A 14,313-nucleotide genomic window follows, 5' to 3' on the forward strand; every position below is an offset into this window, starting at 1 on the left:
ATATAACTCGCCATTACTCGTTGTGCCAAAGCGGGACAAGTCCGTGCGTTTGGTGTTGGACTCGCGGCAAATAAATACGGTCATCATGCCCGAGACAGATAGACCAGAAGGATTGGAGGAACTGCTGCAAAGGTTTCATGGCCTGAAAGTTTTGTCATCCGTTAACCTCCGAAACAGCTATTGGCAAATTATGCTCGATTCGTCTTGCAGGCAATACACTGCCTTCCTCTGCTATGGGAGCTGCTACCAGTTTAAACGCCTCCCTTTCGGGTTGAATGTTTCTTCAGCCGCCTTCATAAGAGGCCTGAATAGCATACTACCTGACGACCTAAAAGCGCGCGTAACTGTGTATGTGGACAACATTCTCATTGCAGAGAAGTCACGGGAGGAACACAACCGGGTTCTAAATCGATTGCTCGAAGTATTCGAGAAAGCGGGGGTGACCGTGAATCTGGATAAATCCCAGTTCGGGCACGAAAGCATAAAGTTTCTGGGTCATATTGTGTCGGCAATTGCAATTTCTACAAGAGATTTATAGATCTCAATGTTTTGTCCACCCCTCGTTTATGTGCACTGACTGGTAAGAACACCGTTTGGATGTGGGACGAACAAGCACAGAGCGAATTTGACGAATTAAAAAATGCATTGGTTAACGCTCCATTGCTCGCCCATCCGGATTTGAATCAGGAGTTTTGCCTGATGACAGATAGTTCACTGACGGGGCTGGGAGCGGTGTTGTTCCAGGCGGATGGTGGAAAGGATCCGTCCACCTGGAAAACTATCTCGTTCGCCAGCACGCCGGCCGCGGTGGCCGAGCGGTTCTAGGCGCTGCAGTCCGGAACCGCGGGACTGCTACGGTCGCAGGTTCGAATCCTGCCTCGGGCATGGGTGTGTGTGATGTCCTTAGGTTAGTTAGGTTTAAGTAGTTCTAAGTTCTAGGGGACTTATGACCACAGATGTTGAGTCCCATAGTGCTCAGAGCCATTTGAACCATTTTTTTCGTTCGCCAGCCGTGTGCTCTCGCGGAGTGAACGGAACTACTCTGTCACGGAGCTTGAAGCCCTGGCGATTGTCTGGGCGTTCAAGAAATCCCGTTACTATTTGTTCGGGCGCACGACCAGGGTGTACAGTGACCAACGAGCACTACAATTCCTAATGAGCGCCAAAATCAATCACGGTAGACTCGGACGGTGGACGGTGTTCCTCCAGGAATACCACTTCACGATAGAGTACATCCCGGGGCACAAGAACATCATTGCTGATGCTCTATCTCGTATGCCTATCGGGCTCACCCAAGCTGAGGATAGCGCTATTGATGAAAACAATTTCAGTGTGTTATACCTTCAAAATGTGGCATTCGAGAATTATGTCACTACGTCACTAGGCCATATCGGGCGGAACAAGAAAAGGATGAAGTCTTGCGTGACATCAAAGAGAAATGGCATGATAAATCCCACGCGGCCACCAGGCAGTATTATATTATCCGGAATGGCATCCTATTTAAGAGGCGAGCTCTGGATGACTCCAGGTGGCTGTTAGTGATTTCGGAGGAACTGGTGAACAAGCTCGTGTGGTAGGTGCATTTGAGCTACGGTCACTTTGGTGCGAGGAAATGCTTGGAGAAGCTGCGGGAAACCTGTTACTTTAATAATATGCTTCGGCGTATACGTAAAGTACTTAGGGTATGCAAGCCCTGTCAGCAAGCCAAGCCGCCCACTGTGTCGTTTGCGACACCAATACACCCGATCGTTCCCAATAAACTCAGGGATCTCGCAGCAGTAGATCTATTCGGTCCACTAGTGCGTTCTAGGAACGGATTTGCGTACATATTTGTGGCAGTAGAGCTGACGTCAAAATTCGTCTGCCTCACCCCGCTGCGTAGGGCCACCGGGAAGGCAGTAGCTGCCGCGTTCGCAAATCACTTCTTACGGGAGGTTGGCACTGTGAAGCGTGTGATTTCGCACAACGGGCCACAATTCAGGTCACGTCACTGGGAGCATATGCTTCGGAGAAAGCGAGTGAAACCGATCTTTGTCTCCCTTTTCTGCCCTTCAGCAAATCCATGTGAAAGGTGGATGAAGGAGATTGGAAAATTGTGTAGGTTATACTGCCACCGTGACCACCGGACGTGGGACACGAAACTAGCCGGTTTCCAGAACATATTTAATGAGTTGCCAAATGCCTCGACGATATTGCCACCGATTCTTGTCCTGAAAAACAAGGAGCCTCCGAGTAAAATAAAAGAGGTGGTTCCCTGGCCAGCAGAACCCAGGTTACGAAGATCTGCAATTGTGGAGCTTGCCCTGAAAAATATAAAGAGTGCCGCCGAGGCTCGGATAAGAGCCTACAAAAAGAAGGTGCGGAACATAACTTTTCATGTAGGCCAGAAAGTACTTGTACGCTCGCACAAGCTCTCTAATAAACGGGCTGGGTTGTCAAAGAAGTTCTTCTTATTCAACGGGCCATACGGAATCAAGCGGATTCCACATCCGAATGCGCTTGAAGTAGAAACACTCCGCTCTCGAAAGCCGAAGGGCCTGCACCACATCTCCAACGTAAAACCTTACATTGAATAAGAAGCACAAGATCTTGCCCCTCGGAGGTCGGAATGACGTATTGCCCATATGTTTTTATTGCATTCATTCTTTCGTGAGTAAAATAACAGTGCATATTTTCCAATGTTTTGATTCACTCTGGTGTGATTAAAATAAAAGTGTATATTTTCTATTAATTGTAAAGGGTCCCCCAATATGTGTGTAGTTATTTCTTCTTCTGAGCAGAAAAGAGTAGTGTTGTGCAGCTTTATAACGTCTAAATGTAAATTATTATGAGTCTCAGATCAAGCTTTTCCCGTTACAGTAAGATGGCTTTTGTTTTTTGATGACTAAAAAGGTATCGGGTGTGTTGGCGTGGCGAGTCAATAGTCGTAAGGTAGCTCTTGATGAGATATACAATTGCAGTGTGCTTATTCCCCATAGGTGAGCATGATTCAGTGAGATTTTGCAACCGTAGTGCGATGTTGATGAAGCGACTTGGTGACTTGTAAGTGAAGGATTTGTGTATGAAGGGAGATTAATAGCGTTTGAATTTCAGAGTTGACACCTTATAAGATGTTTGGAAAGTGTAACTTGCCGCCACATACTACTAGGTACGGTTGAGGGTACCAGGATGTGAAACCCCGGAAGAAGCATATGGAAGCAACTAATAAACTCAAGCAGCTTGATATTTAATAGAGAATCAATGCGACTACCTCCAAGCTGAAATAACATGACGGTAGGTGAGGAGCCCTGGGGACATGTGGTGAGTAATTGTCTAATCATTATGAGTATATTATGACAGCAGTAAGTTGGGTACTCGTGGCTCTGGAAAATGGATTTCTTTTGACAGTATTTTGTTTTTACTTATAGGACGAAGTGTTTATGTGTTTGCTAATAGGATAGAATGATTTTTATTTCCATTGTTATGCCCACTGACCTTTTGCATTAGTCTGATGAACCGATGTTGAAACATTTACCATTTCAGATGTGACTTGAATGAACCTTCTATGTCTCATTAATCATAACTTATATTATGCAATGTCCATAGAAAAGAAGTCTCGGAAATGTTTCACAGATCAGCAAACGTGTGCTGCAAACCTTGGAGCAGTAGTCAATGAACAACGATATGGGTATCGGTGTTGAAAGGAATGTTTTGTTTATGTGGTGTCACCGCCAGACACCACACTTGCTAGGTGGTAGCTTTAAATCGGCCGCGGTCCATTAGTACATGTCGGACCCGCGTGTTGCCACTTTCAGTGATAGCAGACCGAGCGCCACCACACGGCAGGTCTAGAGAGACGTACTAGCACTCGCCCCAGTTGTACGGACGACGTAGCTAGCGATACACACTGACGAAGCCTCGCTCATTTGCAGAGCAGATAGTTAGAATAGCCTTCAGCTAAGTCAATGGCTACGACCTAGCAAGGCGCCATTAGCAGTATATTGTCTGAAACTATAGAGTCTCACTTGTATCGTATGAAGCATGTCTCATCAAGAACGATGTATACAAAGGATGGATTAAAGTTAAGTATTCTAGAAGCTACGTACTTTTCTTTATAGCATTCATTACGTAACCTGTTTCAGACCTCACTCCATCCTTCGTGAGTTAGCGCGTGCATGTTGGCCGCCTCTTTCAATTAGTGTGCGTAGTGTTGGCAAGTCTGCCGACACTACAGTTTATATGTGGGAATCGAAGTCGGGCTATATGGTGATGGTGACTAGTACGAGCTGTGTAGATTGTGTGTGAGAGCGTAGTTAGTAGGTGCGCCAAATCCTATCCAAACCCTAACCAAATCTTGTACAAGATCTACACTAAATGATAGACAGCAGATGTAATGCTGGAACTATATTTTATAAAAAGGATCTTTTGTTTGTTTGAATATTGGTTATGTAATTTTCCTTATTGTTTTTTTTTTTTATTAGTAATGTTAAGAAGACCCTTTCTGTCAAGTTAATTTTGGGCACTATTCCATGTATTGATCAGGAGCAAGAAACTCCGGTGATTTTGTGGTAATCTGTACACATGATATTTTGTAACGATCCCTGTGAGCGCAGTTCTCAAGTGGGTGCAAGGGCGCCTAGTGAGGCTCCGCGTCAGAAAGCACAGGGCTTGGTCCACCGGCAGGCGTCGCAGGACCCTGCAGTGGTGCGGCGAGCGGTCACAGCTGTTTCCCCATCAGAGGAGAGGGGATGCTGGTCTTCCCCCAAGCCCAGGCTCACACCGGGGCCCGCAGGCGTGTCACCACGGCAGCGCCAGCTGATGGCCGGCGTTCCACTCCATGCGCTAGTCATCTGACAAGCGAAAGGGAAAGTATGACGCGCACCAGGCGAGGCCGCCGATCCCTGAGCGCCGCTAGTCCAGACGGCCGCTGCGGTGAGGTAACGCCCACTGCCCGGAGGGACGAGGGTCCCACCACTGACGCATCAGCTGAGACGGTGCAAAGAGGCGATAAGCGGGTCTCAAGCCCGACACCCGCACGAGTTTACGTCGACCTCGATGCGACGGAGAAGAGCGCGTGTCTCTCCACTGACACGACAGGGGCGTGTGTCGTAAAACACATTCCTCCGCAACACACGGACGACGACCGCCAAGCCGCCTTCTCGATGATGAGGCAGGACCCACAGGCGACGATGTCCTGCAAATCTGCAACGTCGAACCATCCCACAGTATGGACGCAGAGGGTGGAAACGGGCACGAGGCAACGTCGCGGGGTGCTGTCTAGGATGAACAACCTGGGTTACAACGGACGTTACAACCAACGCCGCTGCGAACTCCCCAGTTCAGTGTTCTGGTCCCCTAGTAGCTTCCCCTCCAAGTCGCCTTTAGAAAAGACGCCCACCCCAGCACCTAAAGAGAATACCCAGCGAAAATACCATGTGACGAAACTGCAAAATGACAGCGTGTCAACGAGCTGGTTTCTGGATGTGTTTTTGTACTCATGTCTTATTTTCCATAGTTGGTTATTTACCAGCTGTCATTCCATTGGTTCATTGGTTTCATTAATGATTTTGTGTCACTGTATTTGTTATGCACATTGAGTTTTGCACTTTCACGTAGAAGTTTTTATATATGTCAGCACCAGCTGACACTCCTTTGGATCTTGGTAATGATTTTGCATCATTGTATTTGTTTATATATGTACATAAAAAATTCAAATGGCTCTGAGCACTATGGGACATAACATCTGTGGCTATCAGTCCCCTAGAACTTAGAACTACTGAAACCTAACTAACCTAAGGACATCACACACATCCATGCCCGAGGCAGTCGCGCGGTTCCGGACTGAGCGCCTAGATATGTATATATTTTGTGTACCTGTTCATCTATGACTCTATGTTAACTTTTGATAAAGCAATTTTAAAATAATATCTCATGTTTGTTGTTGTAGTAGGTCAGATGACATGACGTTAGCGTAAAATATTACGCTTAATTGAATTTGTTCTGTTTGCCTTGCGGACCGCATGAGGTCACAATTATTGACTAAGGTCAGATAAAACTCATTTGGATATAAGAGATTAATCAAATCTTTTGTACTGCTGTTTGCCTGTCGCAATTGTTACTCGTTAGGATATGTCTGCTTCGAATACTGTTGGCGAATCTCCTAGCATGGCGACAAAATTCGCAGCACAGTCTTCTCCGGGACGTTTGGGGTGATGAAAGGGTCCTGTAGCCACCTTTCATTAGTCCGGTAGCCCATTTTCACTAGCATTTCTCTTTCCTTTCCTTGTTTCTCTTTTCTCATAATTATCATAGTGGCGTGATTGAATGAATGTGGTTGTGTGTCACGTTGCTAGACGGTGGCGAAGTCTGCTGCAGAAAGTTTGCGATAGTCGTACAGATTCAGCAACAGTTGTACAGAATAGCCAACTCTCGTAGTGGTCAAGTAGGCAAAGAGGTTTGCGCTACTTGTGAGAAATCCACCTGCGTTAGGTTGGTGGCGGAAATGGCATCTTTGGGTTTTCCGGGCCACGCGGAGCGTGGAAGAGGCTGGAGAAGCGGAAGGCAGTCTGCCGCCGGTAAGGGAAGCGTCCACAGCTGTGCTCCAGTCGAAGAAGGGTGAGTTAGACTGACCGCGTGGCGCGCTGTTACTTGGCGAGGGGAGAGCTGTTAGCTTTTGGTCTCGCTTTTCATATCTGGAACATTGCTTTGCCTTGTCGCAGCAAGGAATGCAAAACTTTGGCAGATTTTTCTTTTAGCAAATTTCTGTAGCAGACTTGGATCCGCCGGAAGAGCGCCACACAAAGGTGTCGATAAGAAGTGAGCACTCGCTTCTGTATGAATGACTGTTTGCCTTCAGCTGTGCCTGCATAAGCTTTCACCTTTCTAAATATTTAGAGCTCTGCCTTCTCGTAAATTTTTCTTGCTTTATGTGTCTTTTGTCCGTGGGGAGCCAACCACGTGGTAGAACATTATAGTCGTTGGGCTACAGGCATCACTAACTGTCCGATCGCATGTTTGTTTTAGATAATGTTAACATGATTGTGTGATGTGATATTGTTGGAATTTGGGCACTATACCTAGAAATTGTGTCTCCACAAACCACGTGTTATCAGGAATCGTGTACATGCCTCACATCCTTATCTTAGGAATAAATGATTTTATCTACAATTTTCTCTTGTGTTCAGAGATTACGTTTTTGCACCTAAGCCACTCACCTCGTAGCTTTCCCGTTAGCACATCCAATGCGTTTCCTTATGCACAGGTCCAGTGATTAGTCTCCCCTTGTATTTTACAACAAATGCTTTAGATTAAGTCTTATTTTCAGGTGTGTTGCTGGGAGCTGATCTTCTGCACAGTGTTCTTGCATGTGCTACTTTATTTTAAATGTTTGATTGTCGTGAACAGGGCACGGGGAACACTATTAATTACATCGTATACCCTATGAGCGACATCACAACGTATGCATTTTTGTGAGTTTTTTGGTCTGTGATCTAATTAATTTATTTTCCGACTCGACCAAATCTTTGATTAGTTGTATGGTTAGAGTCGGTGGCGACCCTAATCTTCTCACGTTAATTTCATAAGCAATAAGTATTTCCATTCCCAATTATAACGTAATAACCCGAAGTAACAGGTTAGTTACAAAGTACTAACGGGTTTTTAAGGCTACATCAATGGCATGTGGTATTTGGCTTGTCGGTAGGAAATGAAAAAAATGCGTGTTTCAGTGTTTCTGCAAATTCAGCCCCTAAGGGAGTATAATAGGTGATGAAAATTTGTATGAAAATATTTCATTACATTAAAAAAATTTAAAGCTAAATTTACGAAAATCGGTATTTCACTTCGCAGTTAGATATAAAGAAATATTTGTTAAGGCATGAAAGTTTCTATGGAAATATCTCCACAAGACCGAAGAAGCACGAGTAACTAAACTTTGGACTCCAGCTACCAAAACCGCTTTTTGGTCAGAAGTTCGGAAAAGACCGTTCTTACATGGCCATAACTACTTGAAAAGCTTAGGTGTTGCAGTTTGTAAACAACTTACTAATTTGAGTAAATAAAAACAAAAAGAATCTCTGCAGGCCATACAGTTTACGCGAGTGAAGCAGCGGTCACTAACAAGGATACGGCACGACCGTGGGGTCGGGGATTCGTCCGAAATTGTGTGTGGTGAAAGAGGACCCCTAACATCTCACGTGGTTAAAATACACTCCTGGAAATGGAAAAAAGAACACATTGACACCGGTGTGTCAGACCCACCATACTTGCTCCGGACACTGCGAGAGGGCTGTACAAGCAATGATCACACGCACGGCACAGCGGACACACCAGGAACCGCGGTGTTGGCCGTCGAATGGCGCTAGCTGCGCAGCATTTGTGCACCGCCGCCGTCAGTGTCAGCCAGTTTGCCGTGGCATACGGAGCTCCATCGCAGTCTTTAACACTGGTAGCATGCCGCGACTTCGTGGACGTGAACCGTATGTGCAGTTGACGGACTTTGAGCGAGGGCGTATAGTGGGCATGCGGGAGGCCGGGTGGACGTACCGCCGAATTGCTCAACACGTGGGGCGTGAGGTCTCCACAGTACATCGATGTTGTCGCCAGTGGTGGGCGGAAGGTGCACGTGCCCGTCGACCTGGGACCGGACCGCAGCGACGCACGGATGCACGCCAAGACCGTAGGATCCTACGCAGTGCCGTAGGGGACCGCACCGCCACTTCCCAGCAAATTAGGGACACTGTTACTCCTGGGGTATCGGCGAGGACCATTCACAACCGTCTCCATGAAGCTGGGCTACGGTCCCGCACACCGTTAGGCCGTCTTCCGCTCACGCCCCAACATCGTGCAGCCCGCCTCCAGTGGTGTCGCGACAGGCGTGAATGGAGGGCCGAATGGAGACGTGTCGTCTTCAGCGATGAGAGTCGCTTCTGCCTTGGTGCCAATGATGGTCGTATGCGTGTTTGGCGCCGTGCAGGTGAGCGCCACAATCAGGACTGCATACGACCGAGGCACACAGGGCCAACACCCGGCATCATGGTGTGGGGAGCGATCTCCTACACTGGCCGTACACCACTGGTGATCGTCGAGGGGACACTGAATAGTGCACGGTACATCCAAACCGCCATCGAACCCATCGTTCTACCATTCCTAGACCGGCAAGGGAACTTGCTGTTCCAACAGGACAATGCACGTCCGCATGTATCCCGTGCCACCCAACGTGCTCTAGAAGGTGTAAGTCAACTACCCTGGCCAGCAAGATCTCCGGATCTGTCCCCCATTGAGCATGTTTGGGACTGGATGAAGCGTCGTCTCACGCGGTCTGCACGTCCAGCACGAACGCTGGTCCAACTGAGGCGCCAGGTGGAAATGGCATGGCAAGCCGTTCCACAGGACTACATCCAGCATCTCTACGATCGTCTCCATGGGAGAATAGCAGCCTGCATTGCTGCGAAAGGTGGATATACACTGTACTAGTGCCGACATTGTGCATGCTCTGTTGCCTGTGTCTATGTGCCTGTGGTTCTGTCAGTGTGATCATGTGATGTATCTGACCCCAGGCATGTGTCAATAAAGTTTCCCCTTCCTGGGACAATGAATTCACGGTGTTCTTATTTCAATTTCCAGGAGTGTATTAGGACGCACTACTCGGAAAATCCCGAGAAAAATCGATCCAAAGTTTTTTAGGTGCCTTATAAGTATAAAATTTAGTTCATTGCCGAGCTGCCGTCTGGCCTACAAGGTTAGCGCTCGGACTCTTACGGCAGAGGTCTCGGGCTCGATTCCTCCTTCGGCACTTTTTTTTCTTCTGTTGCTTGCAAAATTGCAGCGCATTGTTACAGGAGAATCGTGAAATTAATTCCCGGGAACATTGTATAAATATTCATTCTATAATTCACCATCAATTATCGTCACCAATATCCCGAGACATGATTCAATATGTCTGGTTTGCCTCAAAATTATCAGAAACTCAAAACATTTTCGTAAATGTTAATGGGGCATGTTTTTGTACAGATTTTTTGCAATCGCCCTGTGATTGTAAGAAATCCTCTTTTATATTCTGAGCAAGATGTCGCAAAAATTATTGCTTTGTTTTTACGATAATTACCACTGCGGTTCTTGTTTATAATAATTATATGTATAAAAATAATTGAATGTTTCCCAATCGACAATGTTATTCTGATTAAAAACCCAATGTTTCTCCTCATATACTTTACAATGAAAAATGGAAAACCCACCGCCATTAATTGTGTTGTTGGACAAAAAGAAATTACTTTTTATTCAATAATGTAACTAATTTGTTAAAGATAATGTAGGTTTCGGAATCTTTCTGAATATTTGGTGGAATAACCAAAGAAAATGAAACAGAAGAGAGAAAAGTGCTGGAGGAGGAATCGAACCCGAGACCTCTGGCGTAAAAGTCCGCGCCCTAAACATCCAGGCCAGACGGCGGCTCGGCAATGGGCTAACATTTTATACTCATAAGGCACCTAAGAAACTTTCTTTGGATCGATTTTTCCCGGGATTTTCCGGGTAGTGCGTCCTAATATCTTAACCACGTGAGGTGTTAGGGGTCCTCTTTCACCACACAAAATTTCGGACAAATCCTCGACCCCACGGTCGTGCCGTCTCCTTGTAAGTTAGTTGTTAATAGTGGTCAGACGGCGTAAGCTTACCTGGATTGCTTTCATGGATTTGTAAAACTCCGTAGCGAAGTGCACCTGCTTGCTGTGGTCTGGTTCCAGCTGGTCCAGGCCTACGCCGAACAGGGTGGAGGTGAGGGTCCGGAGAGCGGACTGGAAGAACGTGGGGTACACGTTGAGCTCGGTGCCCTCCTCCGCAGACAGCCGCTCGCACACGAAGCGGCCCGCCTCGTTGAATACTCCCATGAACCGGCCCAGCACCTGCAGTTCCACACCCACCAGCAGATCAGTCACTCCACTAAACTTGTACTAAACTACCTAACGTCTTAACTTACCTGTCAGGTTGGTAACAGTAAATAAAACTAGCCTAGCTTCAGAAGATTATTCCCTGCTCTTCACACATTTGATGAAGATAACAGGTTTAGGGCGCTCAACAGCTTGATCATCAGCGCCCTGACTGGACATCAATATACACATCTTTTGTGTCTGAATTCTGCCTGTTCTCATAAATAAAATTACTATGACGATTCCCCAGGGACACATATTAGCAGTTCTCTTCATATGGACGGCTATGTTGACACAAATATACAGTTTACAATAAATGTATCTGTTATCTTGTTATGTATTAATATCTAATAAGTGTTAGGAAAAAGGTTTTTATGTCAAGTACAGCTCAATGGTTCAACGGCGGCTGATTAATTAATGTCTCCATTGACAATGCCATCTCCGTAGTTAAAGAAGAGTCATCTTGGATATTAATAAACCTGTGCAGCTGTATTTAATCCTTTATTTTTAGATCAATACCGGCTTTCAAGACACTAGGAGACACATATTCAGGTGAACATCAGCATAACAATAAATCAAGAAAGAATAATAACCCTGAGACATTCACTGAAATGGTAATTTTTTAAAATTTTAAGATTTTCATTTTTTTAATAAAAGCTTTTAAAAACTCTTGCATAAGAATATTAAAGAACACGCGTCAGAAAAAGTTTTGCATCACCCCGGTTCCCAGAACTCGGGAAGATAGACATTGACCGTGGATATTGTATCACAGACAGTCCCTTTGACTGTTCAGAGACGTCACTAAACTCGCCAAAAGATGTGAACAACCATGCATGAGCAGCGCCTATTAGGCGGAAGGGTCCGACAGCCGATCAATTCCAGTCATTCCACCAGAAAGGAGGTACACGGCTCGTGTTGTCTGTAGTTCAACCATGCGCGTTTAGAGCGCGTCCGCATTGTCACTTTGTGCCAGGCAGGGCTCCTAACAAGGGAAGTGTCTAGGCGTCTCGGAGTGAACCAAAGCGATCTTGTTCGGACACGGATAAGATACAGAGAGAGGAACTGTCGATGATATGCCTCGCTCAGGCCGCCCAAGGGCTACTACTGGAGTGGATGACCGCTACTTTCGTAGTTCAACCATGCGCGTTTAGAGCGCGTCCGCATTGTTGCTTTGTGCCAGGCAGGGCTCCTAACAAGGGAAGTGTCTAGGCGTCTCGGAGTGAACCAAAGCGATCTTGTTCGGACACGGATAAGATACAGAGACAGGAACTGTCGATGATATGCCTCACTCAGGCCGCCCAAGGGCTACTACTGCAGTGGATGACCGCTGCCTATGGATTATGGCTCGGAGGAACCCTGACAGCAACGCCACCATGTTGAATAATGCTTTTCGTGCAGACACAGGACGTCGTGTTACGACACAAACTGTGAGAAATAGGCTGCATGATGCGCAGTTTCACTCCCGACGTACATGGTGAGGTCCATCGTTGGAACCACGACACCATGCAGAGCGATACAGATGGACTCAACAACACGCCGAATGGACCGCTCAGGATTGGCATCACGTTCTCTTCGCCGATGAGTGTCGCATATACTTTCAACCAGACAATCGTCGGAGACGTGTTTGGAGGCAACCAGGTCAGGCTGAACGCCTTAGACACACTGTTCAACGAGTGCAGGAAGATGGAGGTTCCCTGCTGTTTTGGGGTGGCATTATGTGGGGCCGACGTACGCCGCTGGTGGTCATGGAAGGCGCCGTAACGGCTGTACGATACGTGAATGCCCTCCTCTGACCGATAGTGCAACCATATCGGCAGCACACTGGCGAGGCATTCGTCTTCATGGAAGACAATTCGCGCCCCCATCGTGCACATCTTGTGAATGGCTTCTTTCAGGGTAACGACATCGCTCGACTAGAGCGGCCAGCATCTTCTCCAGACATGACCCCTATCGAACATGCCTGGAATAGATTGAAAAGGGCTGTTTATGGACGACATGGCCGACCAACCACTCTAAGGGATCTACGCTGAATCGCCGATAAGAAGTGGGACGATCTGGGCCTTGATGAACTTCTGGATAGTATCGACGACGTATACAGGCGTGCATCAATGCAAGAGGACGTGCTACTTGGTATCAGAGGTACCGGTGTGAACAGCATTCTGGACCTCCATCTCTGAAGGTCTCGCTGTATGGTGGTACAAAATGCATTGTGTTGATTTCATGAGAAATAAAAAGGGCGTAAATGATGTTTATATTGATCTCTACTTCAATTTTCTACACAGGTTCAGCAAATCTCGGAACGGAGGTGATGCAAAATTTTTTTGATGTGTTGATGTGTGTAGTTATACATACACAACGAAAACATTACAGCTTGAAAGTTCGGCTCTTAGAACCCAAGATTTGTTGTCCGCCAGAATATAACACGGCTAACAGGTGGTATGTCATTGAATAAAAAAGTCGGAGACATAGATTCCAATCCATTATGGTGGATGGGGTCTAAACGAATTACACCATAGCGATCCACTGTTAAGGTGAAAATGTATGAAAAACACAAAAAAAACTAAAATATACGCAGTGTTTCTATTACATTTCGGCTTCTGCCAACGAAGTCTTTCATCTTAATTTTGATTGTAATTTACAAAAATTGGTTCAACACAAAAAGGCATTCTGGGGGGAGCATCTTTTAAAACTGTAATCTTATTGATACACGGTGGAACCTGGATGTCAGCTAACAATTACGTTAGTGAAAATGCCTTTTCACACTAAATGACGAAGTGGAAATGTTTTTAAGTAAAACCGGTTCAGACGGAAGGGAGGACTTCGTGCTGAGCTCTCTTACGAACCCAGTTTGTGTCTGTTGTAGCCGTCTACAAGATGCCGTTTTGTTTTTAGTGATGTTACGATGTCAACAAGTTACCTACGTTGGTTTATGTTGTCGTGTGATGGTTGATTGTTTATAAAATAAATATGTAATAAGTTGACGGTCTCTTTGTATTAATGTATTGACAAGGAACCCGTAATATTGACACAATGAACATGTGGCGTTCCAAAATTCGGCTACATAACCGAGAACAAAGATAAATGATTTCAACTATAGGGCATTTAAGCAATTCCTGTACTTGTGGCGTCTAACATATAGGCCTATATCTAATCTTTAATGGATTTCTCATTCTGCAGCATAGTGTACACTGTTTCTAAACTGGGGCAGTAACAATGTGTACTACACTACAGGCCATTAAAATTGCTACACAAAGAAGAATCGCAGATGATAAACGGGTATTCATTTGACAGATATATTATACTAGAACTGATATGTGATTACATTTTCACGCAGTTTGGGTGCATAGATCCTGAGAAATCAGTACCCAGAACAACCACCTCTGGCCGTAATAACGGCCTTGATACGCCT

At 46.0% G+C, this 14,313-nt stretch overlaps 1 protein-coding gene across 1 annotated transcript in view; it reads right to left on the minus strand.

Annotated features, from left to right (window-relative positions):
- The window catches only part of LOC126474221 (cytochrome P450 4g15-like), an 83,770-nt gene that overhangs the window by 43,600 nt on the left and 25,857 nt on the right, over positions 1-14,313 (minus strand). The window contains exon 3 of the mRNA XM_050101685.1: positions 10,653-10,880. Within this exon, the coding sequence (XP_049957642.1) occupies positions 10,653-10,880 (228 nt within the window). The remainder of the gene's footprint in view (positions 1-10,652; positions 10,881-14,313) is intronic.

Source organism: Schistocerca serialis, chromosome 4, assembly GCF_023864345.2.
Source record: "Schistocerca serialis cubense isolate TAMUIC-IGC-003099 chromosome 4, iqSchSeri2.2, whole genome shotgun sequence".
Classification (NCBI taxonomy): Eukaryota; Metazoa; Arthropoda; class Insecta; order Orthoptera; family Acrididae; genus Schistocerca; species Schistocerca serialis.